A 24069-nucleotide genomic window follows, 5' to 3' on the forward strand; every position below is an offset into this window, starting at 1 on the left:
GAAGCCAGTGCTGGACAATGTGAGAGGGGTGTTGAGGGTAACATAAAAAGGGCAAACAGAGGACGGAAGGAGAAGACTACAGAAACAGATGGTGAGGAAGAAAGAGGCAGAATGAGGTGGAGGCTGAGAAAATGACAATGACACAGAGAAATTGTGCAAAAGCAATACAGGGAAGAGAGGAGGATGTGGAGGAGTGAGAGAAGAAAGTGGAAGAGGGTCAGCTGGAGTGGGCGGGGTGGCATGGAGATCGATAGCAACAGCGAGACAAAGAGTCGAACTGAGTGGGAAGCATCAGAGTCAGAGAGGTGTGAGAGAAAGAAGGACATTTTGAGCTAAAGGATCTGTTGATTACAATACAAATGTTACAGAGGCATTACAAATCCACATTAAAATAGACTTCATATATTCATATGTTTTATGTGAGATTGGATAGTTCACAGTGATCCAGAGACAGATCTTTAGACAAGACTATAAAAAAGAGAGAAACTGAGGCTGCATCATTGACCAGAAACACTGTTGTCTTACCGCAACAACTCAGAGGGAGACTTCTGTTTCTGATTAAACAAAAACACACTTAATGGGCTAAATAATTAATCGATTAATCATGAAAATAATCCGCAGATTAATTGAGTTGAAGCCCTAATCTCAACTATTTTGTCCATTCATGGTCCCCAGAGGATGAGTGCTACTGACCTTGTCCTGTAGCGCCATCCTCAGGTGAAACCTTTCATTTGTCCTGTGAAATATATCTACTTGCCAACATTTTGTTCTGTACATACATTCATGGCTCCCAGATAATGAATCCTAATGATAATACATTTTTCTCTATCGCCATCATCAGGTGAACATCTAAAATTGTTTGAATTATGACCAAGTACCTGCAAATGTTAGCTGACACGCTAAACTAAGACGGTGAACATGGTAAACATAACGATCAGCTTGCTAGCATTGTCACTGTTAGCATGTTAGCACTGTCACTGTTAGCATGCTGACGTTGGGGTTGAGCTCAATGCACTGCTGTGCAGCCTCACAGAGCTGCTAGCATGGTGGTGGACTCTTATTCTTGTTTTCAATTGTACCTGATTTAATGTAACACATTAAAACTCCACAACATACTAAACATGCAACATAAAAATGCAAAGGGAAGCTTCTGCTAGAGATAACACATATTTTATGCTTCTGAAAATGGCAAAGCAAAATATCCTGGGGCCTGTCTCCCTCTTCTATCTCTTCCAATACAGAACCAGATGGTTAACTCTGTAACAGGTGGTATACATTTCCATTTGATTTGTGGCTGTTGGTTGAATCCCTATGCATTTGTTTTGGGCCATAACCTCTTTCCACTTTGGCTCAAGCTACAGCAGCCACCACTTCAGATCACCCATTCCCAATTCCCAAGGAAGTAAGCAGGCAAAATGCTGTGTTTTGGTTTGTGTTCTTGCAGGCCATAATGCTTGTTGCTGGCCCGGAAAAGTGACCATTTCTGATTTACCTGATGTTAACTGATATATAACTTCAGTAGCAAGAAGGGCTTCAGGGACTGAGGAGATTTGTCTTTGTGGTGATTTAGGTTCCTTATCTGTCTTTGCAGCTGAAGGCGTGAGGTGTTACTTTCATATATATCCCACATTCCCTCATTCAAGAACACGCAATAAGAAACTGTAACTGCAACGAAGGAAGTACTGTATGTGTGTGCTCAAGTGTTGTGAGTTTATATGCATATCTTTTTCGTTTCTCAGAAGAGTTTTTGATCATCCTTGACTTGCTGACAGACTCCTATCAGCCGCACTTGTGGGCTGATTACCAACCTTGACACTGCAACAAAATCCTTGATTCAAATTGTGTACGCACGCACAGACACACGAGGATTTTAAAGCAGTATGAAGCTTGATGAGTTACGTCACATGCCAGTAAGTCTGCTGTTGACTGGGAACACACAGAATTTAAATCAAAGGGGGTTCAGGCACTCACTGATCCCAACACACCCCCGAGTGGAGCGGCAGCTGAAGAAGCAGCATGAATATACAAGATACGATAAACTTTCCAACTACAGAAAGTGAACAGGCATTACATTCACACTACATGACTGAGGGAGAGACATAGAGAGAAAGAGCGAGAGAGAGAGAAATAATGACCTGGATTTCCAGTTATAAAACGAACATGGATATAAAGCATGAATATCACATTATTCTGTTTGGACATCGCTCATAACTCTGTGTATTAATTGATACAATGTGATTAAACTGCCATGTGTGTATTTGTGTGTGTGTGTGTGTGTGTGTGCACTTCCCAGGCATCATTAGCTCCAGCCACACCAAGATGAATTAGTTTGCTAATCCAAAGAGAAGTTATGGATGTTTTATTTTGGGGGCAAACCGCTCTCTTTTCAGCGTCGTGTTTTCTAATTTTTATTTTATTTCATTTTGGTGTTGGTTTTAGAAAAGTCTATGTGCTGTTCCACTGACTCCACTGACGATGCACTCATATAGCTGTCCAGCAAACCACTCTAACCTGCTCGGTGCTTTGGAGGCCATACCAGTCCTGATACACAACAGAAAGTGCTTCCTTTACTGCTAGGCAATAACCGCCTCCTCCTCTGACAGTGCTGTCAGGACCACAGCTGAAGCCGCGTGGTGCACTGAACTAAAAATTATTATTTTCTTTGAAGTGTGGCAGTTCATGAGTTTTTCATTTCGTGGTTGGAAGTAGCCATACAAACACCAGTAAAATCTCACAGGTAAGATGCAAGACTTGACGAGCATGATCACAACTCAAAAGTGCAAAAGTTTAGCTGTTGTGCGCTCAAAATCAAAAGTTTAGACCCACATGTCTCAGTGGGTCTCTACATAACTCTTAAAGGAATAGTTCAACATTTTGAGAAACACACCTTATTCAATTTCATGACTATATTTCATATAAATATATATATATATATATATATGAAATATAGCCATGTGTTTTCTGCAGTAAAATGCTATTGAACAATTCCATGAAGTCTTCAGGGTATGAAAAACAGTGATGGGCAGTAACGCATTCCCCAGTAACCAGTAGTGTAAGGCATTACAATTTCCAGTAACTGTAACTATATTACAGTTATTAACCTAGGTAGGCTACCTTATGATAGACTCGTTTTGCTGGTGTACTGGATAGCAAAGACGCACTTCTTGCAGCTGTCAGTTGTAAACACAACATACTACTAACATGTTAGCAGTTAACAGTTGCCTATTTACACATCTAGCAGATACAAAGCAACAGTAACATTCATTTGAAGTCATTTTTGTGTCCACATGATGAATGTCAGTCCAATATTCACTCTGTAAAGCGGCTTTATCAGAGCTTTATACAGAGAACAGAGATTGGCTGAAAGCAACGACAATGAGACAATGAGAGCAGTGAGAGTGAACCCAACCAATAAAGTTGTGGACTGTAAAACCAAAACAAAGACCAAAGACTCTAAAATGCTTCGTAGAGCTGAGGGGAACTGCAGTGTGGGGAGATAATTATTTGTGGGTTCGTCAGTATGAAAGTCTCCCTTCACATTAGATGTAGTCATTTACTCCACTTTTAATATAAAAAATATTGATTTGAGCAGCTTTAAGTAAATTTTGCCATAACACAACTTACAAATACTCTATTACAAGTAAAAGTTACTTAAGTAGTACAGAACACCTATAAGCAAAATGTACTTGAAGTATCCAAAGTAAATTATTGATTAATAAATGATTAAAATTATGCAGATGATGCAATGGCTTGCATTCATGTCCGAGCCGCCTTTTATGTTTATATCTATATATATAGTGTTTATATATTCATCTGCAGAGTAACTGGTAACTACAGTTGTGAGATAAATGTAGTACAAAGTACAATATTTCCCTCGGAAATGTGGTGGAGAAGACGTATAAAGTAGCATCATCAAAATGAAAATACTCAAGAAACATACAAGTACTTAAGTACAGTAGTTATACTTATACTCAATTACAGTACATTCCATGTGCATTTGCTCATGTTTTCAGTATCTCTAAATGCACACTATGTGTAAAATTGATGAATATGTTTTCTCCGTCTGCTTGTGTTGCAGTGTTGAGCTCTCTCTTCCACTGCACATAATAAAGAGTAATTCTGTCTCTCTGGTGTGTGAGAAAAAACATCAACATGGAAATGACCAAAGCTCCTACTCTCGGGAGGTTACAGCTACTTTGTGTATGAATGTGGATCGTGTGGCTGTTTGTAGCATGTAGTTAAATGGATTCATCTCTTTGCAAAGCGCTTCCTCAGTGAGATGAAATGATTGTACCCTGCCTTGTGTGATGCCAATTTCTCTCTCAGCAGTGGTGTGAAATTTTGACCAAGTGTCAATGAGCAATAACAGCCCCCCAAAGAGACAAAACGAGAACAAGTGTCACCTCTGATCATGGATGGAAAATGCTTAGAAGGAAAAAACAAAACACAGGATCTGCACTGAACACACATTCTCTTTTCTTTCCTACAGAGCAGCTTTTAACTCCAACACTGTCCTTCTGATTCAAATAAGGAAAAACTCCCTCAAAAAAAACCTTTTAACAGGGAAAAATGAAAGAAACCTCAGGAAGGGCAACACAGGAGGGATCCGTCTCCAAGGACGGACAGACAGGCATCAATATTGTATCGAGACTGTGAGACTCCTCGGACCTGAGAGACACATTTTTGTCTTTCCATCAGTTCCTTTCACGGATCAGGGAAGATAAAGTCACAGAGCTAAAAGGCTTATGTTGAAAACAGTACAACACTGACACATCTCTGGACACACGGTTCAGTAGGGGTGTGTGTGTGTGTGTGTGTGTGTGTGTGTGCGGTGGACGAGCAACAAAGTAAAACAGAGGGACACCACAAGTGTGTAAGACAGACTTGACCAAGTACAACCACAACTTTCATGTAGAGTGGGCAAACTTACAATTACTATCCCTTCATCTACTCTCTAGAAGCACTGAGTATGCATCAGAGTAGCCCAGAGGTTGAAAATGGTCAACGGATGACACCAAAGCCCGAGGACTGATGCATTTCAAATATGTCATCCATCACCAGCTATCAATGTACTTGAGATAGTGACTTGAACACGTGTCTCCTACAGAATCCATAAAGTGAACTCTCAGGGGATGTGTAAGAGACTGTGGCTCTATGTGCAGGAAAGACGAGACAGATATGAGTAGAGGGCTACAGTTATAGATAAAAAAGACATAAGCAATAAGCGTTAAAATAGCTCATTAAAAACTGCTGAATGTGACGTGTTGTATGGTGTATGGTGACGCAAGCTCACAGTTATGGTCATTGGGTTTTCTAGGAACACAGCAGTCGACTGTTGAATCAAATGCTGGAAAGATTTGTCACAAAATGCTGATGTATCGTAGAACCCAAATGTAGAACCCAAACTGCGCAGTGAAAGCTGGACTGTGTCACCTACAGGGCAAAACTACCAGATGTGGCATTGCTGCAATACACGCGACTAAAGTGATTAGATGAAAAACAATGCTGTGTTTTTCTGTGTGTGTTTCTCAAACAAGAGCCTACAGCCATGCTAGTGTCTCTGTGAGGCTGCACTCAGGCACAGCAGTGATGTGAGCTAAATGACAATGCTAACATGCTGCGCTGGAGGAAAAGTTAACAGATCATCAAAGTGTTTACAATCCTAAGGGGAACATGATTGTCTGAACCAAATTTCATGGCAATCCATCCAATGGTTGTAGAGATTTTTTCACTGAAAAATGCCAACCTGATGGTGGCACTAGAGGGAAACTCAGGGGATCACCAGAGTCATGCGGATTTATCCTCTGGGCACCATGAATGTCTGCACCAAATTTCATGGTAATCTATGTGATAGTTGTTGAGATATTTCAGTCTGGACCAAAGTGGTGGATCGCCCGACTGCTAGCACGTGGCTAAAAACAAATATGTATGCTAATTTTATTTTCAAACAAATGGAAAGAAATACATTTAATCTATTAGCGCACCTAATATCCATTCATTGTTTGTGAGTATTTATCTGCAAATCTGCATTACATAGCATAAAACTTTCCTGAGTGACTGAGAATGGGCCCTTATTATTTCACATTATATTGATGTTAGATATGTGCAGCATATTTAAGATATAATTTATTTGTTTTGTTAGTCGGTCAAAAAGAAGTCTGGGAACCACTGGGATAGAAACAGTGTTGGTTTAAGGAATGAAGAGATAAAAAGAGAGAAATTAAATGATGAGGTCTTGTTTCCTACCCATCATGTAGATTTTGTTTCCTCTTATGAAGGGTGTGGCTCCGTACCGCGGCGTGGGCATAGAGGTCAAAGGCTGCCATTGGTCCTTCTCTGCCTCATAAACCCTCACCAGGGCCTGTGGCGTGGTGTCAGCTCCCATGCCGCCCAAGGCATACACCTTTCCATCTGCAGAGAGACATGCAAGAGAGACACATTGAATAAAACAACAGCTTTTAGAGAGCGTATTATAATTTACTCTCTTGGTGCAACAATGTAGTCAATAGACGTTTGCCCCCAAGCTTGTTGTCGGGTTATTGTGAGGTGAATGAAGGAAAAATGTTCCAAACACCTCTCCAAACCACCGGAGAAGGTGATGCATTGCGGTGCCCTTTTCTCCCGCCATTTCTGGTCCAGCTGTCATGTCCACCATCTGTCTACAAACATCCAAACAATTTGCAATATTAATGCCCAGGCCTGAGAAACTTCCAGATGACCCTTCGATCACTTTTTCACAAGGACACACGCAAACGTCCCCAACTACTGCAGTGTCATTAGAATATACAGAGAAGCAAGGGAAAGGGAGAGGAAAAGTGCTGAGCAAGCAAGCACAGTGCTCCTGTGGAAACACTGCGGGAGAAAAACAGAGGGAGGGGGGAGATGAGAGGAGAGGAGAGGAAAGAACAAGAGAGGAGAGGGGAGGAAATAGCAGTGTGATAGATTAACAGCCCATCAGCCCTCTGAAAGTTGTAAACTTAAATCTGAGGGAGCGAGAGAGAGAGAGGAGCTGAGAGACATGGAGGTAGAGAAGGGGGGGGGGGGGGGGGCAGATGACAGATCCACAGAGCTGTGACTTAAACTGTGAAGAATAAAGCAATAATAAATCTGTCACTCAGAATGCAGCTTAACACAAGCGCGATTGCCACACTGTTCAGCAGTTATGACTATGAGTAAATCCAATTTTACTGTTGTACATAAAATAAATGACGGCAGCGAGGACACTTTCATCACCTGTGTGTCGCAATGCATGCGTATGGAGAGGCGGGGCGAGGAAGGGATGGAGGAAAACATATACACATGTATTCCTCGGCTTGTAAAACCAGTTTGGGTTTTTTTTTTTCAAATCACCTGGGAGCACAGTGGGTTGAGCCGAGCACTGACACTAATTACAAAGGGCCACACTTGTGCACAATGTATGCACGGATGGTGCAGTATTGAGCTACCTGTAAATAGTAGCTTTACACTGTATATATTCCTCTATTTAGCTTAATTTGTATTTTCATGGAATCATAGTCCCCATAATGATCTCTAATTGTTTTTTGGTAAGATCACCTTCATCAGGCACAAGGAGAGTGTCTGTCAATGGCTCTGTGAGGTGTACAGGTCATTGTACAGACCTGATGGTGGTGCAAGATGACGTTTGGGGATCATCAAAGTTCACAAAGACCGCTAATGTCTCCAAAATTATAATAAGTGTAATTAGCAATTAGCATAATGTCAAAAGTGCTTTGGAAAACAAAAAAGTTGAATAAATTTAAAGATTACAAGGACAAGGATAAGATGAAGTGATGAAGTCTCCAGGAAAGGGAGGCTACTGTGTGTGAGTGTGTGTGTGTGTGTGTGTGTGTGTGTGTGTGTCAAAGGGAAAATAGAAAAGATAATAGGGAGAAATAGAGTAGATTAGACAACAGTCAACAGTGTGTATCTGTGTATGTGTGTATCGATAATAGAGCAAATTATTTCACATGCAGGATGTGTGTCGGTGCGTAAATCAATTCAGCACAACAGAACAGCACAAGGAAAATAACTGTCACAACGTCTGTCAGACTAAATTGCTTTTACTTGAGCTTTTACACTTCCAAATGCTCCTTTGTCACAGCAGAATGATAAGGGTTTCCATGTACAATGAAATGAGAGCCTGTTTTCACTGAGATTAAATATAGAAAAAAGTTTTTCACACGCCCAGAGGAAAGCTTGGATACCTTAAGTTTTCTTGTAAATGCGTTCGGCTTAGGCAATAAATCCCATGCCTGTCAGTCTCAAGACCCCAACATATACAGTATCGCTTCACCTCCTTTTATCACCCTACACCTCATTAGCTTGTTGTTAGCTGTGTGGCAAACCCTTTAACGTAGCGTTCAGATATTGTTGTCATAGAAACAAAACCAACACGCAGCGTTTTTTCTCTCACCGCACACATGTGGACGCTATGCTTTTTCCTATGTGGATCCAAGCCCTAACTCATGTTGAATAGTGTGAAACCACGGCCAGGAATATCTTTTGCTTCGCCCAACAAAATGAGGACCCGCTCATAGAAACACTGCTCTATAGCACTATCAGTGGTCAAAACCTCCATTAAGCTATTTTAGCCACAGTGAAAAAGCAACAAAGGACAGTGGATTAAAAAAAAAAGTAAGTATTTGTTAATGGAACATTCAATTTTAATCAGAGTAATATGAATATGAATGAGTATCATCAAGAGCACAAAAACTGACTGACTTCTGCTCACAGCTCGAATGGATAACTAAGCAAAAGAAAAGAATAAAACTCACAACAACGAGTACAACATACTGAATTGGAATTGGGGGGCACTGCACATTGGTTGGAGCTGAACCCAACCTGCGAGGAAGAATGCAGACATTAGTCAGGGCTGAAAAGTTTTTTCCACCTGTGTTTTTTGTTTAGGGAAAAAAAAATGAATCAATCAAAGGTAAGGCGATAAAACACAGTGGTCTTCGTAATGGAGATGTAAATGTACAACATCATCATAAAGTATCAGGTCTCTCAGTATCTGGACTAAACATGATTTAAAGTAGAGGTAGTTGTTTACATTATGAACAAATCTATGCCCTTGTAAAGATTTATAGGAATACAACTTTGTATGCACTTAGAAATACTGGCAATACATATCCACCAATTTGGACTATTTATTTATTTATTATACTTTATATTATTTGACTGACTGTAGATGCTTGACCTTCACTGTCCACCCACTCTGTTACCTGTGACCTGCAGCATCTCTTACTGCGGGTGTGTTTATGTCTGCATGTGTGCTCTCATCTTTTGGCCCGGCCTCGCTCTAATGATGCGCAATCTCCTCTAATTAAGGAAACCGTGCTCTATTCTCTGCCCGTCACCCCGGGAGACTCCATGACAACCACTGCCTAACCTACAGGCTGTTATTATGGGGTGGCTGTTTCGGCAGGTCGGTGAACAGAAAACCGCCACCGCACAAAGCCAGACCGCTGACTCACTACCTGGAGCGATATGATGAAAAAAATATGCTTGGTTTTTGGACAAAATGTGCTCATAACGCCCTGTACTGAACACACAAATCATCAAAAACAATGACGCACAAAACTGCAAATATACCAGAGGCAGCAGACATTAAGGACAACGCATTAGTTATCCTTTATATTTCTGTCCTTCCCGTTCGTAACTCTGATGTACAAACTCAGTCTGCTGCTTTGATTCCATCTTCCATCACTCTCTGTGTGTCTGCGTCCCTCTCTTGTTGATATCCCGCTGCCTGTCCCCCACCATTTTTTCTTTCTGGGTCCTCCTCTCACTGCTACTTTCACTTTACTTTCATCATTTTCCATGCCCCTTTTTTTTATCTATTTCAGTTTGCTTCATCCCTTGTGTGCCTTCACACCCTCTTTTTTCTCTTGCCTATCATTTTGTCCTTTTATCCTTCCATCTCATCTCTTTTTTCATTACTCTTTATCCATTTGCACGCTCACACTCACACACACACACACACACACACACACACAATGCAGCGTACAGCCCTGGCATTGGATGCCCTGCTACAGTAACAGCAGAGAGAGGAAGAAATGACAGAACATTTTGAACAGTGAATGAATGTTTTTAAATGTTACTTTAAAGTCCCATACTGTGGAAAGTGAGATTCCCATGTCTTGTTTGATTCTAAAGCAGGTCTAGGTGCTTTATAAATACTGTGAAAGTATCAAAGCGCTCAGTCCACGGAGAAATGTACACAGCCCGTATTCAGAAACGGTGCCTTTAAACGAGCCGTCATGACGTCCGTAAGGTTGTGATGTCACAGCTATACAGTCACCGCACTCGGCCACACCCCCAGCAGGTCATCTGCTCCAGGCACAGCACGCCCACCAAGTACAGGGACACACTCATCCTCCCACTCAGTCTGTCTGAGTTATTCGACCGCTCTGCTCAGGACTACTCTTCAAGTGCTTGGAAGTTGTTCATTTTGTCTAAAATGTTTTGTTTCTGACAGAGGGTGAACTGAGAGGCTGCATAAAGGGCCAGTATAAGATGAAAAAGGACTTGTTTGAACTGTGAGTCATGCAAAGCTACTCTAGTGGAGTCCAGGAATAAAAATCTAGGGCTGAAATGAGCATAATATGGGACCTTTAAATACATGTTTTAAGCAACCAATCGTTGCAGTATGATTAGAGTAATTTGAGTGAAAATGTACAGTATGTTTTGCATGCTGCATAACATCACATTTCTGCTAAATAAATCTAGTTATTCTCCTGATAGAAAAAAGGAGGAAGATACAATTAAACAGCTAAAGCAAAAAGCATTAATATAGAGGTAAAATGTTGTAATGAACTAATAATCAGTATTTAGTCCTTCAGTCTGTTTTTTGCTCTTTCTTGTTAATGTCTTTCTCCTCATGGCAGAGCTCAGGACAGATTAATGTAACACCATAAAAAGTGCATTTGTTCCCTGCAGAATTTCACGTTGATACACAATTAGGTTGTCGACTGTTTAATAGACCCATTGGAGTACATTATATCACAGCTTAGTCCTTTCTAAAGATTAATGACACGTTCAGCTTGTCTTAAAAATAAAATATTTTCCTTCTGAGGGCTTTGCTTCACTTCAGAAACATTTGTTTGCTGACGACCTGTTGGCCACTTAAGTTCCAGTGAGGTAAGCAGAGCGCTTATGTAATAATCTGACCAGAAATAAATCATCAGACCAGTGCTCCTATTTTTAGAGGCTTCCTGGATCCAGGCTCAGTCTGGATTAAACAGACTTAGAGAGAGAGAGAGAAGACGTCAGGAAGAGAGAGAGAGTAAATAAGAACAATTTCAAACCTACAAAATACATTTATATACTATTAACCTGTTTTGTTAAATAGATTTTGGAGGAAAGGTAGTAAGTGTGACATTCCTAAAGCTGAACAGTCATACAGAGGTGGTCCTGGTGGATGGCGGGGTACTACGATACAAAGACTTTGACACCACAGACCAGGGCTGATGGCCTGCATCCTACTTGTTATTAGATTTATAGGCTACTAACACACTTGGTTAAAGGGGCACTGATTTTACACATAGAGGTCTGTTTACGCTGTTTATTGAGAGTGTGACCCAGCCTATGAAATATATTATATTGTACTGTAAAAGCCTCCTGAGGACGTAATCGATCACAGTTTGCACCTATTTATTTTTAAACGGCCAATGGGGAAACTTCATCGCTCAGTAAGTCAGGGACAGACTTTACAGGGCTTGGTCTGCTTTGCAGCAGTCCAACCAAATCAAGTTGCATTATGGGAATTGTAAGATCCAGCATCCTTGGAGCTTGACCCATGCTAAGGACGAAATGTCGGGATATCTTTTCCTCTGCTGCTTTGATTTGATTTTAAACCATTTTTTTTATCTGTCTCTCACTAAATGTCCCTTCAAGGTTTGGGAAATAACACAGCTTTGGTTTAATATTTAAAAAGTCAGTGTGTCAGCACATTTCAATATTCAACCAGGACCACCATCTCTCTCTACACATAACCGTATAAAACAAACATCATGCTTTAATTGCCAGGAGTGGCTATTGTAGGAAAGCAAATAAAATAAGCTGTTAGTGAACATTTTGCAGATATGTTCGGATAAATTAATAAATTAAAAGTCTTATTTTCATGCCTGGTCATTTATATGACCTCTCTCTCGTGACACATTAATCAACAACAAACTAACATTCCTGAATGTATACCCACCAGCATCTAACAGCACAACATAGCGACCTCATACAAATATGAACAGCATACATATAGTGTCCCAGATATCCAATAACAAAGGAAATAAATGTATGAATGCAGCCTCACATAAATACAAATATAAACATAATATATGCATATAAACAAACACAACCCCAACAAAACAAAATCTACATTCATGTCAGTTAACACATTGTATGTCAGAATCAGGTCATGAACATATATTGTACAGTCTGTAATTCATATAGTAAAGTAAGAGGCTCTATCAGACGTTTTTTTCCTTCATCTACTCCATGTGTTAGAAATATGTAAAGAATTATACAGTCATCATCAAAAAGGTGTTATCAAATCTAAATCTGGAATCAGTAACTTTGCAGATACCTAAAAATGTCTGATGAAAACATAATCTGGACCGCATTATGTTTCTGTCAAAACATGTTTGCGTTTGCAGTTTAGTAGTATACAAATGTCATGTCTCGGAGACAGGGTTGCACAATAAAGTGGGGAGGTTTAGCTCAAATTCTACATTCACATCAGGCACAACAGACGTGTCAAGTGGAGATCAGCGAGCTAAACAGCTGACAGAGAAGAGAAGAAGGAGGCGGGGAGATAGGGTACGAAGAGGACAAACTTAGGAGATAAGAGGTCTTTCAAAGAGGCAACAAAGGAAGTTGCGAAGGAAGGCTTCCAAAGAAAAAAAACTGTACTAAAACTACACAAAAACAAGTGACGGGCTTAGATTAAAAAGGTTATGGTCACAGTGGTAAGTTATTCCTTATTCAAAAATCCACTAACAGTTACTGAATCTGGGATATACTATACAAAATGTATACAAAAAAGCTGCACATCTACAGTGCTGCCAGGGCAAGTTGTTATTTATAATCCCTGGAAACACATGGCAGGTACAAAGTGGCCCCACGCTCCTGTAATGGCCGCCTTTACTGCTGTTGTGATAGACGAAAGCCGCTCTCCCACAGTGACATTTAAAGGGCACCACACTCTTACCTAATGAACACTCGTCAATACCAGATCAATAAAAACCTCCCGCCTGCTGTCAGCTATAGTCACCATGCTCTACCTATGGACAGAGAGAGACGAGGGGTGGGTCTTAACTTTAGGAGGATCAATTGTCCTCACAAGGGCAGAAAGACGAGACAAGTCAGGCTCGTTCTCTCCTTCCTTCCTTCCTTCCTTCCTTCCTTCTTTTGTTTTTGCTTTCCTTCATTTATTTCCTTCAATTCTTTCTTTCTTACTTGCTTTCTTCTTTCCCTTTCTTTCCTTCTTATTTCTTTCTTTTTTTCAGTTTCTTGTGGATGTAAAAAACGTTTCAACCGATCTCGAGTCTTCTATCTTTATTTCTTTCTTTCCTTCTTCCCTTATTACACAGTTCCCTGCAGATGTACAAAACTTTTCAATCAATCTCGAGGATGTCTGGTCTACAACCACATGGTCCTGAAGATGCAGTGTAACACAGACAACCACTGACACACACTCACACAGAGGGGAAATATGTATATATATGTACATACTGGAGCAATCACTATGTCCTTTTTAGTGAGACTAAGGGTCAATCAATAGTCCCATCAAAGCCTCCGTCTGAAGACCACCTTGAGAAAAGAAAAGATCAAACTGTATTTATTGGCTTGAAAGTACTCGACCGATTGTAAAGAAAGAGAGTTTAAATAACAGCCGTACAAAAGAAGCAGGTTCAGCACTTTGAGTTCAGATCCACAGCGGAGGCCAAACAGAGGTGAAAGCAGCTTCCTTTCAGTTGGCCGTGTTAATGGAGAAAACACTGACCTGCAGCAGCAGTTCAAGTGTTAATTTTCTCGGCCTGCAGCATGTAGGCTCGACATAAATAGATTGAGGAACCACATGGCAGATTATATATGAATATCAACTTGCAGCCAGTGTTCACCTGTGATAAATAAGGCTAATGCCTCATGTTTCCAGCAGATCACTGCTTATTAAGTAGCATTGTGATAGTGAGAAACATGGCATCAGAACACAGCGACAGTGTCAGACGTGTCAAATTGTTATTCTGAGCAAAGAGGGGCTTTCTCAGTGTCAAATCATGGCTAAACTAAAGGTTTCTAAGGGGGCAGTGCATGGAACTCTAAAACACTTTGCACAAACGGGATCAGTTGTATCCAAAGCACGATCAGACAGAAGTGACCACGCCATCAGAAGATCAATACATCAAGCTTAGTTCCCCGATAGATAGAAAAGCAACTTCATCACAGATACAGAATTTGCTAAATAAAGAACGCCAGACTCCAATCAGCAAAAGTACTGTCAAATGAAGACTGTCTTGTGGTCTCAGAGGACGAGTAGCAGTTTCTAAACCACTTCTCAGAAGGGGAAACAAGGCCAAACACTTGGGGTGGGTTAAGAAATACCAGCATTTTACTGTGGATGAGGAAAAGTCTTATTAACTGATGAATCCAAGTTTGAGATTTATGGCAGTAGCAGAAGGGTGTATGTAAGGAGACGAACTGGAGAGAGAAGGATACCGCAGTGTATCAAACATGGTGGTGGAAATATTGTATTTGTTTTGTTATTGTTTAAAGACCAAAGAAGACCGAGGAGTCGTGACTGTCATGGACTTTCCTCCACAGTCACCTGACCTCAACCCCATTGAACTATTTATGGGGGCACTTGAAGACTCAGAAAGCCAAGCATTCTGTGACATCACAAGAAGCCCTTTGGAACATTGTCAGATCATGCTGGGATAACATGGGCCATCAGGTTTTGCACAAACTTGTGGAGTCCATGCCAGCTCAGGTTTTGGACCCCACTGTAAATATGCCTTTCTTGTCTCCCTACTGTCCTGTCAAATAAGGCAAAATGCCCAAAATATAGAGTGGGGTCCAAAAGTCTGAGACCACTTGTCAAGATACTTCTATTTTGCATTTGTTTCGAAGGGAATACTTTTTTTTCTCATTACAAATGATATATCAGCTTAACAATTTGAGTGAAAAGTTAAATCTGTAATAAAAATGTACAGAAATTTCAGAAAATCTTGGTATTATGAAGCTTGTCGTTGGGCACGATCGTTTCCTAACCTTGATCAAGTTATAATTTCAACCATGATGACGAAGGTCCCCTGACCTCAAGGAAGTTCTTACTTTAACCAAAACCATGATCTTTCCCAAACCAAGCCGTAGGAGTTTTTGACCATCCGTAGTGCTATGGAACAATGTTTTGATGGGCACCATGCCACTCCCACTCTACCAGTGAGATTGTAATCACTCGCGCCCACAATAAAGTTTGTTATTGAAATTCTGTCCATCCACCAAGCTGTGGCCCTTATTATGGATTATTAAAAGTCAATATAATTTGCAGTTGCAGGTGCCATAAACAACTGTTTAATAAGACACCTTAAGAAGACGTGAACTGAAAATAAGCCTTATTAAATGTCTTTCATTTTTCATTTCATGTTACTGATGTTTAAATGAAATGTATGTAAGAGAGAGAGAAAATGAGGGAGAGCAGCTAAATTAAGACTTGCCTTTATTTACAAGGCGGCTTGGCAGATGGTTTACTGCACTGCAATGTCTTTGTCTTTTGGGATGAAAGTAGTGAATGTGATGAGAATGTATTCTTTCTGAATCCACCTCACAGGTGCAGCCAGCAAGCCTTGCCACGAAAATACCAAAAGTGTGTTTGGCACGCTCCCAACGCACCGCAAGGTTCACGAAAAGGGGGACCAACGTCCGTCCATAGAAACTAACACCGTTTGTTTATGGTTATGTTTTGGCACTCACAGCACAGGTTAGGGAAAGATTGTGGTCGTGGTTAAGTATTGAGGAAATCAACAGCGACTTGAAGCACAAGATGGGGTATGTATACTTCATTAACCAAAACCACAAAAACCTTAACCAAAACCTTTCCCTTAACTTATCCAGAGGGCTTTCATTGAATTAACCCAACCACACGTGGGACTCAGAATGTAAACCCCGGACTCGGGTTAATGTCCTGCACTGTCGTACACCCACCATCTACACCCGACCCCCTCCTGTGACAGCCTCCAGTTGAGATCTCCTCTTCTCCTCATCCACTCAATACACGACTGGTATTACAGATCCAACCTGCTCTATTATTTCTCATTATTTTGTTATAAAAATAGTTTTAATTAGTATTCAGGACACCTGTTTTCATCCCAGTCTAAGAGCCCGACTGTGACACTCTGCGATTAGCTTGCGGGGGAAAAAAAGAGTAGCACTGCCGTCACTCAAAAAAAAAGTTGCCATTGAACATATTCCAGGCAGCACTAATAGTATATAAATGTAATTGCTAGGACACAGTGTTGGAATCTTGAGCAGAAGTTAACTGTAAATGTTTCATTAAAAAAGACAGATGCTAAATATGACCTTTCCCATGCAACTAGCTAAACAACTAAACAACAACCATTTGGGTACTGTCATGAATTTATAATGAGTTTTAAAGGAGTAAACTCAAGACCCCCTTACATTCCTGTACAAGTTTGATGCAGGTCCATTTTACTGTTGACCAATTCCTGATGCAGTTCCTATGAACCAAATGCAGCATGTGTTTAGAAGTACAATCATTTAGTGAAAGAAATTCTTTATGTTTGGCATGTTGATGTTTGTGTTCAAGTAAAATCAGAACCAGCTTTATTGGCCACGTGTGAGTACACATACGAGGTGTATTTGTGTACTTACACACAGTTCCAAGAAGAATTCACGGGAAGGTAGAAATAGACATACAGCTAAAAACAAGGACAACAACGCTGAACAAAGATAGAGGTAAACATAGAACTATTATGTACATACAAGTAGGTTTAGAAATAGGCTTGTATATAAAAAGTACAAGCATACGAATAGATACAAATAAATGATTTAATCTCTATGTTTTCCTCCTGCATTGCTGTTGTTGGGGGTCTGTTTGTTACATCTGCTTCACCTGCCTCCCCCTCCCCGTCCCCCTCCCATCCCGGGCCTTCCTGAGGGGCTCTCTCCCTGTGTGTGACTGGGAGTGGAGACAGGTGTGCTGGAGTCGGAGCCCACCAGCTGCAACCTGTTCCATAATCAAGACCTCTATACTCGGCCCAGCCACCTCCTCGCTGCCAGATCGTAGTCACTACCAGTTAATCTATGCTTCCAGCCCTTATTTACTGATTAGCTATCTTGTTGTTCTTGTTGTCCCCTGCCTAACGTTTTTTCCCTCCGCCTGCAGTTCCACCTGCTCTGACTCCAGCCCCTGAGTCCCGTTGTGCCAACCTCGCTCCCCTGCTCTACTCCCCCTGAGTCCCCGCCCTCCAACTAAATGTCTCGCTCTACATTTAAATGAAAGCAAATCATGTTCTTCTCCAGCAACACACTGGACTGTACTTTCATGCCCGTAAACTGGCGGTAAAGGGCAATATCCCCACAGCAGTGTGAACCACTGGACAGGACAGACTGACAGTGCCTATAATATCATATCGATAACACAGAGAAAGATCGGTGAGTTTCTGGTATCTTGAACTCATAATGGGGTTTTGCTGCTGCAGCCTAACTTGGTCTGGTATGACCAGTAGAATATTGGCAGCTAATTTTAGGTCAGTTATGCTGCATAAGGCACAATACTGAGTCTGCTGACTCTGACTCTTCTCCACTTCTGTAACAATAGTTTAGCATTTTAGATAAATACATACTATTAGCATTTAGCAGAGGCTGTTCAGCAAAAGTTACAAACTGTTCTTTAATGAAGAATACTATAACGGCATGGTGAACACATGATGACTTCATTATTTTGAATTAACTCCCCTTTTTCAGTCTCATTTCCTCAAGCTTTGCACGTACTGCCACTGGCCTTTACGCCACCCAGGAGCTGACCAGTCCCAAAACATCTGAAGCTGGTGGCTGCTGGGAACATGGGCAATTAGAGTTCAAGTGCCTTTGCCAAGAGCACCAAATGGGAGGGCAGAGCAGCAGTGCTTAGAGCAGTAAGAGTTTCAAATAAACAACTTTCAAGTTACAAGTTCACTCCTCTCAGGAGGCTCCTCTGCACTAATCAGCTAACAGGAAGCTGCTCCTTCCTGACCTTTCCATTTCCTTCACTACTGTCTCTCCTTTACTTAGCTCACAATCCCACAGCACAAAACCTTTTCTTACCACCGTGCCTATTATTTTCGCAACTACTGACATTTAAATGTCTCCTTGAAATAAATGATTAATATGACAGCATTGCACCTGCTGCACCCCAAAAATAGTCATAATGCCACTAAGGCAGGGATTCAAAGTCATAATTACAGTATCTGCCAGTAGCACCCGGCTTCATGAAGCTTTTTACCGCTCTCGTTATGTGGGGACCTGGCAACGCTGAGCCCATGTCCTCTTTACACTTCAAACTGTGGTTTAGGAAATCAGGCGCTCAGGAAATTAGCTTTTGATTCGAAGCCCAGTAAAAAAAATTAGATTTGTAGTTCAGAGGGTGACTGAGTAGAGACCATATTAGGTTTGACAGGAATCAAAGAATGCTAGCGGGGAACGGCTGTGTTAATTATCACCACTGTGACAAAGACAGAGACTGCCCAGCTGCCCAGAAAAACGCAAAATGAAAGAATAGTGCTTGAAGTTTTGTAATTGCTTGATTTAAAGCATAAAACCAGTGTTTTCTGTTTTTGAAGTTAATTCCTGTGCTTTTGCATGTTGGTCCATTTTTTTACGCTGGTGGCCTGTGCAGCTTATTGGGCACAGAGACGAAGTAATGCTGCCAGGGTTTGTCTCCCACTGGGGCCGCAATCATATCCACTCACAGCACTGTAGGGCGCTATAGGTTTTAGCCTTCCCGGAAGGACACATACAGTACTGCACCGTATTTTAGAGATGATTGAACACTGCCCTTCCAGTGCATTTTAAAAGGGACCATTACCTCCAGAAAAACACTTCAAATCGCAGCATTCGATTGGAAAATGTCATCACTAACTGACAGCAATTTTTAGCTCAAGCTACAAGTATGCAATGATTCTGTGGCTTCTATTATGAAGTGTTCACAAGTGGCCACAAATATAGAACTCATTTCAACTTCAACATCCAATAAGAGCTGATCACTTTGCCAGCAGGAAATGATCTACATAATTTATCTGATGTTAGACTCGTCAAATGATGACAAGAAGGCCCTGTCTTTCCTCTAGATTCTTTGCCTTTTTATATACTTTTTTATTTATGTTCATCTTCTTTGTTTCTGTCTTTGGGTTGTTTATTTCTTTAATGGCATCCTCTTTGTCAAAGTGAAGCTCAAATACAAGACCCCATGCAGACTAAGGGCAATGACCAATGCAAGCAGCGCTCTGACAGTTTGATATAAATTTCATGACCTGGAAATTCACTTTGCGGTATTTTGGTGCCAAGTGCAGAGCACAAGGTGCACAGGTGGGAGGCAGCGCAGAGTAGTAGTTGGTAGAAACTGGGTCTTAGATGTGCTGAAAATAGACGCTTCAGAATCATGGCTATTTCTTGTGCGATGTAAATCTGGTGCCAATCTGATGATTTTGTAAACAAAATATTTGAAAATGGAGCAAAAACAGAATGCTTAAAACACAGATAAACGTATTTATTGAAAGAGTCCCTAGCTGGTAGATGCGTTTACATTGGCTTAAAACAATAACGTTTAATGTGGTTGAAGAAGGAATGCCAATAAATACATTTAAAAAAAGCTTCTCCTTCAGTACATTAAACCCCTGCAGCCACGTGAAGGGAAAACCAAGCTGCTCTGTTTAATTTCACAACCTTACTATGGCTTGCTGGATTGAATGCCATGTGCTTGACAGGAGCCAGGTCCTAAAGTAACTGCGCACTAATTGGTTAAATTCCTTTAGAGGAGAAAGTTTTATGTTTGAGCAGGAACTGAGGGGTCTGGCAAAATGTGATTAATTATTTCATCATTTCATATGACATGCATAGAAAATGTTGTGTTTAATACTGAAGCAATGTCAAATGTAGAAGTTGAGCAAAAAAACAAAAAAAAAAACACATGTACTCTGTGTTTCTTGCTTTTTTGCAGACACAAGCCGAATGGGACTGGATAAATCCTGGATAAAACAAAGGCTATTTGACACTGAAAGGAAAAAGGTCAGAACAGACAGAGCACTATGACTGGAAAAACCTCAAACTGCCACTGCCTGTATGTTTCTGAAGTAAAACTGCAGTGCTGTGTGAAAACTTTGTCTTGCTCCCTGCATGTGCACTGTAAGTAATCAAGAATAGCTATACTGCCATTGATTTTGAACCTACTTTAAATTCACAATGAAGCACCATCAGTAGCCATCGATCTCAGCTGACAAGAGATAAAGTGCTTGTTAAGGAAAAATTGCTTGATATTGATATCTGGCAGCCTCTCCTCTCTGCAAATAAACCCATCCAGAACATTCAATTTCCTGATCGCTGTCCTGATTCTCCCACTGTGCTGTGACATTTACTGCACTGCACATACTGTACGTACATTCACTTAGCTTTGTACTGAGTAGGAGGGTGACTGGAACTCCAGGCAAGGAAACTCAATCGGTTGTAATCTCCCATGCTTTAACAGCATGTGATGTGCCCTTGAGCAAGGGACCTACAGACCTTTGCTTGTTGTGGCGACTGTGAAGGTTAGAAAAGGAAAACCACTAATGTCCCCTTCTACAAGGCACCAAGCACCTGATGGCTTCAGTGGCGCTGCTTGGTCGCCAACAGTAGAGGATGTTTGCAGGATCTTGCAGTAAAAGAGGACTAGCGCTCAGTCAGCCGTCCCTGGCCTCAAGCAGGCGCCAGTCACATGAACAGATTATTTCTGTAACAGCACGTTCGAGTGATTTATGGGAACTTGTCACATTCACCGATGTGTCACATTTGACCCAGAATTAAATTCCTGTGTAGTTCAAGTCTGTCATACTGGTCAAGTACAGATAGTCTGTGGGGGGAAAAACACTTTTGGTCACATCAGCATTCAAAACGGCAACATTTTGCAATGAAACCAATTCATTTCAATACAACTGCCACTAACTGCCACGACCTGCTGGTGGGGGCAACATAAATCCATGGAAATATTTGCGTTTAGTTCAACTTTGGTGAACTTAAAACACAAATTTCCCCCGGGCTAACACATAGAGGCAGACAAACCATTCATGCGCACACTCACGCCTACAGCGTCAATTAACCTAACATGTCTTTGGATTGCGGGAGGAAGCCGGAGTACCCGGAAAGAACCCCGCAGGTACGGGGAAAACAAACAACAAACAAACAAACTCCATGTCAAACCATTCCCTTTGTAATTCTGTCACTACATTACAGCTATGTCATTTTTAGGCCCCATGCATTTCTTTTGATGTGCTGATGTCCAACAGTCTTAAAGTTTTGAGAGGAACATTTTTGTGATTGAAACTTGCCCACAAATAGAGCATAACTTTATATACTCATTTCATGTCATTCATCAACGAACAACTTTCGACAAGCTTGTTGAATTTGTCACTGAAAATGTTTTTTCCCTACACTGAAATACGTGTTCCTGCTGTCTTACAAGTGAAAAGTCTGCAGCTGTTTGCCTCTAAGCACATTTTCTTGCTGTTAATACCTTAAAGCACCTTTCCATTTGGATGGATATCCATCAGTGCAGCTGCTTTCTCTCACCGGTCTCCAGTCGCTCTGCACACGGCACTAATCAGATTTCCTGTAAAGCCACTGTTGAAATGATTGGGAGCAACTGTAATTAGTGCCTCTGTTTGTTAACTGCTGTTTTAATTTGTGAGCCTCGTACAAAGCAGAGCATAATAGATTCTGCCTGTGTACTCAGCCACAGTATGAGGACAGGTTTTGTGTAGCGACACCAGAGAGAATGAGAATATATAATTGTAATACTTTGCAGTGTAGCAGCCAAAGGTTTGTTTATGCTTTTAGTGTTTTCTACACCAGCGTTTGGAGTTTGATTCAGAAATGCTAAAAGCTTCGTTTTTGCCCGATGAAAATGGATGTACTTACACACAAGTCATCAGATTTGGCCTTGATGGTGGTTAATTTACCACACAATCAATGCGAACAGGTACCTTTAAATAAAATTGCACTCCACACTTAATGGGCTACTCACCTGAAGAGGATATGAAACAGTAACAGCTTGAGAGGCGTGTGTGTGAGTCAATCTCGCCATGTTCATCTGTGTGTGCACATGAGTGAGAGACAGGGGATGTTGTGTGGATGCATACATGTCAGTGAGACACAAAGGGTGTGTGTGTGTATGATGATGATGATGATGATGATGATGATGATGATGATGATGATGATGAAATACAGAGACAAGCCAGCTGTGATGCTGTGCAGGCTTGTCCTCGTATGTCAAACACAAGGTAGCGGACATAAACCTAAACTGACAGCTGAACAATGCACAGCACAGGCAGTGACACACACCCATCCTCTCTCCTCCTCTCTCTCACACTCACACACATACACTCTCTCTCTCTCTCTCTCTCTCTCTCTCTCCCATTCTGCAGATGTGACAGCGGTGATTGTGTCGTGTAGCCTGAGCTGAGTTGGCTGATGACAGGGCGGCGACACAGCAGCAGGCTTTGCTTCGCACAGTTCAAACACAGTGGCAAAACAACATCATTACCCGTAATTCTGCGGGTGTCAACACTGGCACAACAGGCTGCGACAGCCCGTCTCCTTTGACGACAAAACAAACAGCGTCTGTGTGTATAAACGCCTCTCCGAGGATCACCGCAACGGTTTGCAATATTCTTCTGGCGCAACACAATGAACTAGACGGAGAAGGATATCAGATACATTAACGAAACAACACACTCACTAACGTGATCAAAGTGGCAGTCCACCCATATCACAAAAAGTTTTGGTTTTCGTTGCCCAGATTTTAAGATATCTGTTTCTGAGCTTCCTGTAAAGAAAACTTCTTTTTCCAAAAATGACATCCTGGTTCAAACCTTTTTCTTTTCCCTGTAGGGGTGCCCTAAACATATGAATATATATGTAAAGCCTCAATCACTATCTGATGTCTGGTCAATCAGTTGATCAATTAAAACAACCACTTAAGAACCAGACTACCACCAAACAAGTAATATCAATACCAAACAACATACTTTGTCCAAAAATAAGATTGGTACATTTCAAGCTGTTTAAACACGTGACAAAATCCACCATGAAGCACATTTGGTACCGGACACTCTAATGCAGCTACCATTATGGGCTCACTCACATATGACAGTCTCACTCACTCTAATTCACTGTATGAAACCTGTATGATCAACAGACCAGTTGAAACACTGGAACTGCTTTCTACCAAAGAAACAGTCCATATGAAAAATGTTCACAGCGAGGTCTGTGGATGATCCTAAACTGGACTTCGTTTCTGGAAAGTTGTCGAGTGTTTCAGATGTCATTTTTCTGTGCTTTCATATTTTGCAGCAAAATCAATTCATTGCAAGGAAATCGGCATGATCGACAGTGACAGAGCTTAGCTTTGAGGGAACAGAGAGCCAAAATCGAGAAAGTTGTTGTGGTTTAAAAGCTGTGTTGTATTATTTAACCCTCCTCCGTCAGAGTATAAATAAGGAATGTTTTTTTGATAGTTATGTGACCAGAGTTGATGGTACAAATATGTCATATACTTATTGTACCATTAGCAACCCAGCTAATGAGCTAGCTAGTTCGGAGAGCTATTGTGACCATGATTATGACTGATTTAATTGCTTGGCAACTCGAGCAGTTCACCAGTAAAGAGCACTGTACACAAACAAGATATGGATATATTAGTTAGTTTAGTTGTGTTTCAATAAAATAGCTCAAATGCCACCAAAAACTGCAGTTTCCTAATTCATAGTTTGGTTGTTTTTACTCATATTTCTTCAGGGAAGGTGGTCTGAGAAACCACAGTCC

General features: G+C 41.1%; 1 protein-coding gene across 1 annotated transcript in view; it reads right to left on the bottom strand.

Annotated features, from left to right (window-relative positions):
• klhdc8b (kelch domain containing 8B) overlaps positions 1 to 24069 on the bottom strand; it is a 114098-nt gene that overhangs the window by 40896 nt on the left and 49133 nt on the right. Inside the window, exon 2 of the mRNA XM_070911025.1 lies at positions 6247 to 6411. Coding sequence (XP_070767126.1) covers positions 6247 to 6411 — 165 coding nt within the window. The remainder of the gene's footprint in view (positions 1 to 6246; positions 6412 to 24069) is intronic.

This window comes from Enoplosus armatus, chromosome 8 (assembly GCF_043641665.1).
Source record: "Enoplosus armatus isolate fEnoArm2 chromosome 8, fEnoArm2.hap1, whole genome shotgun sequence".
Taxonomy (NCBI): Eukaryota; Metazoa; Chordata; class Actinopteri; order Centrarchiformes; family Enoplosidae; genus Enoplosus; species Enoplosus armatus.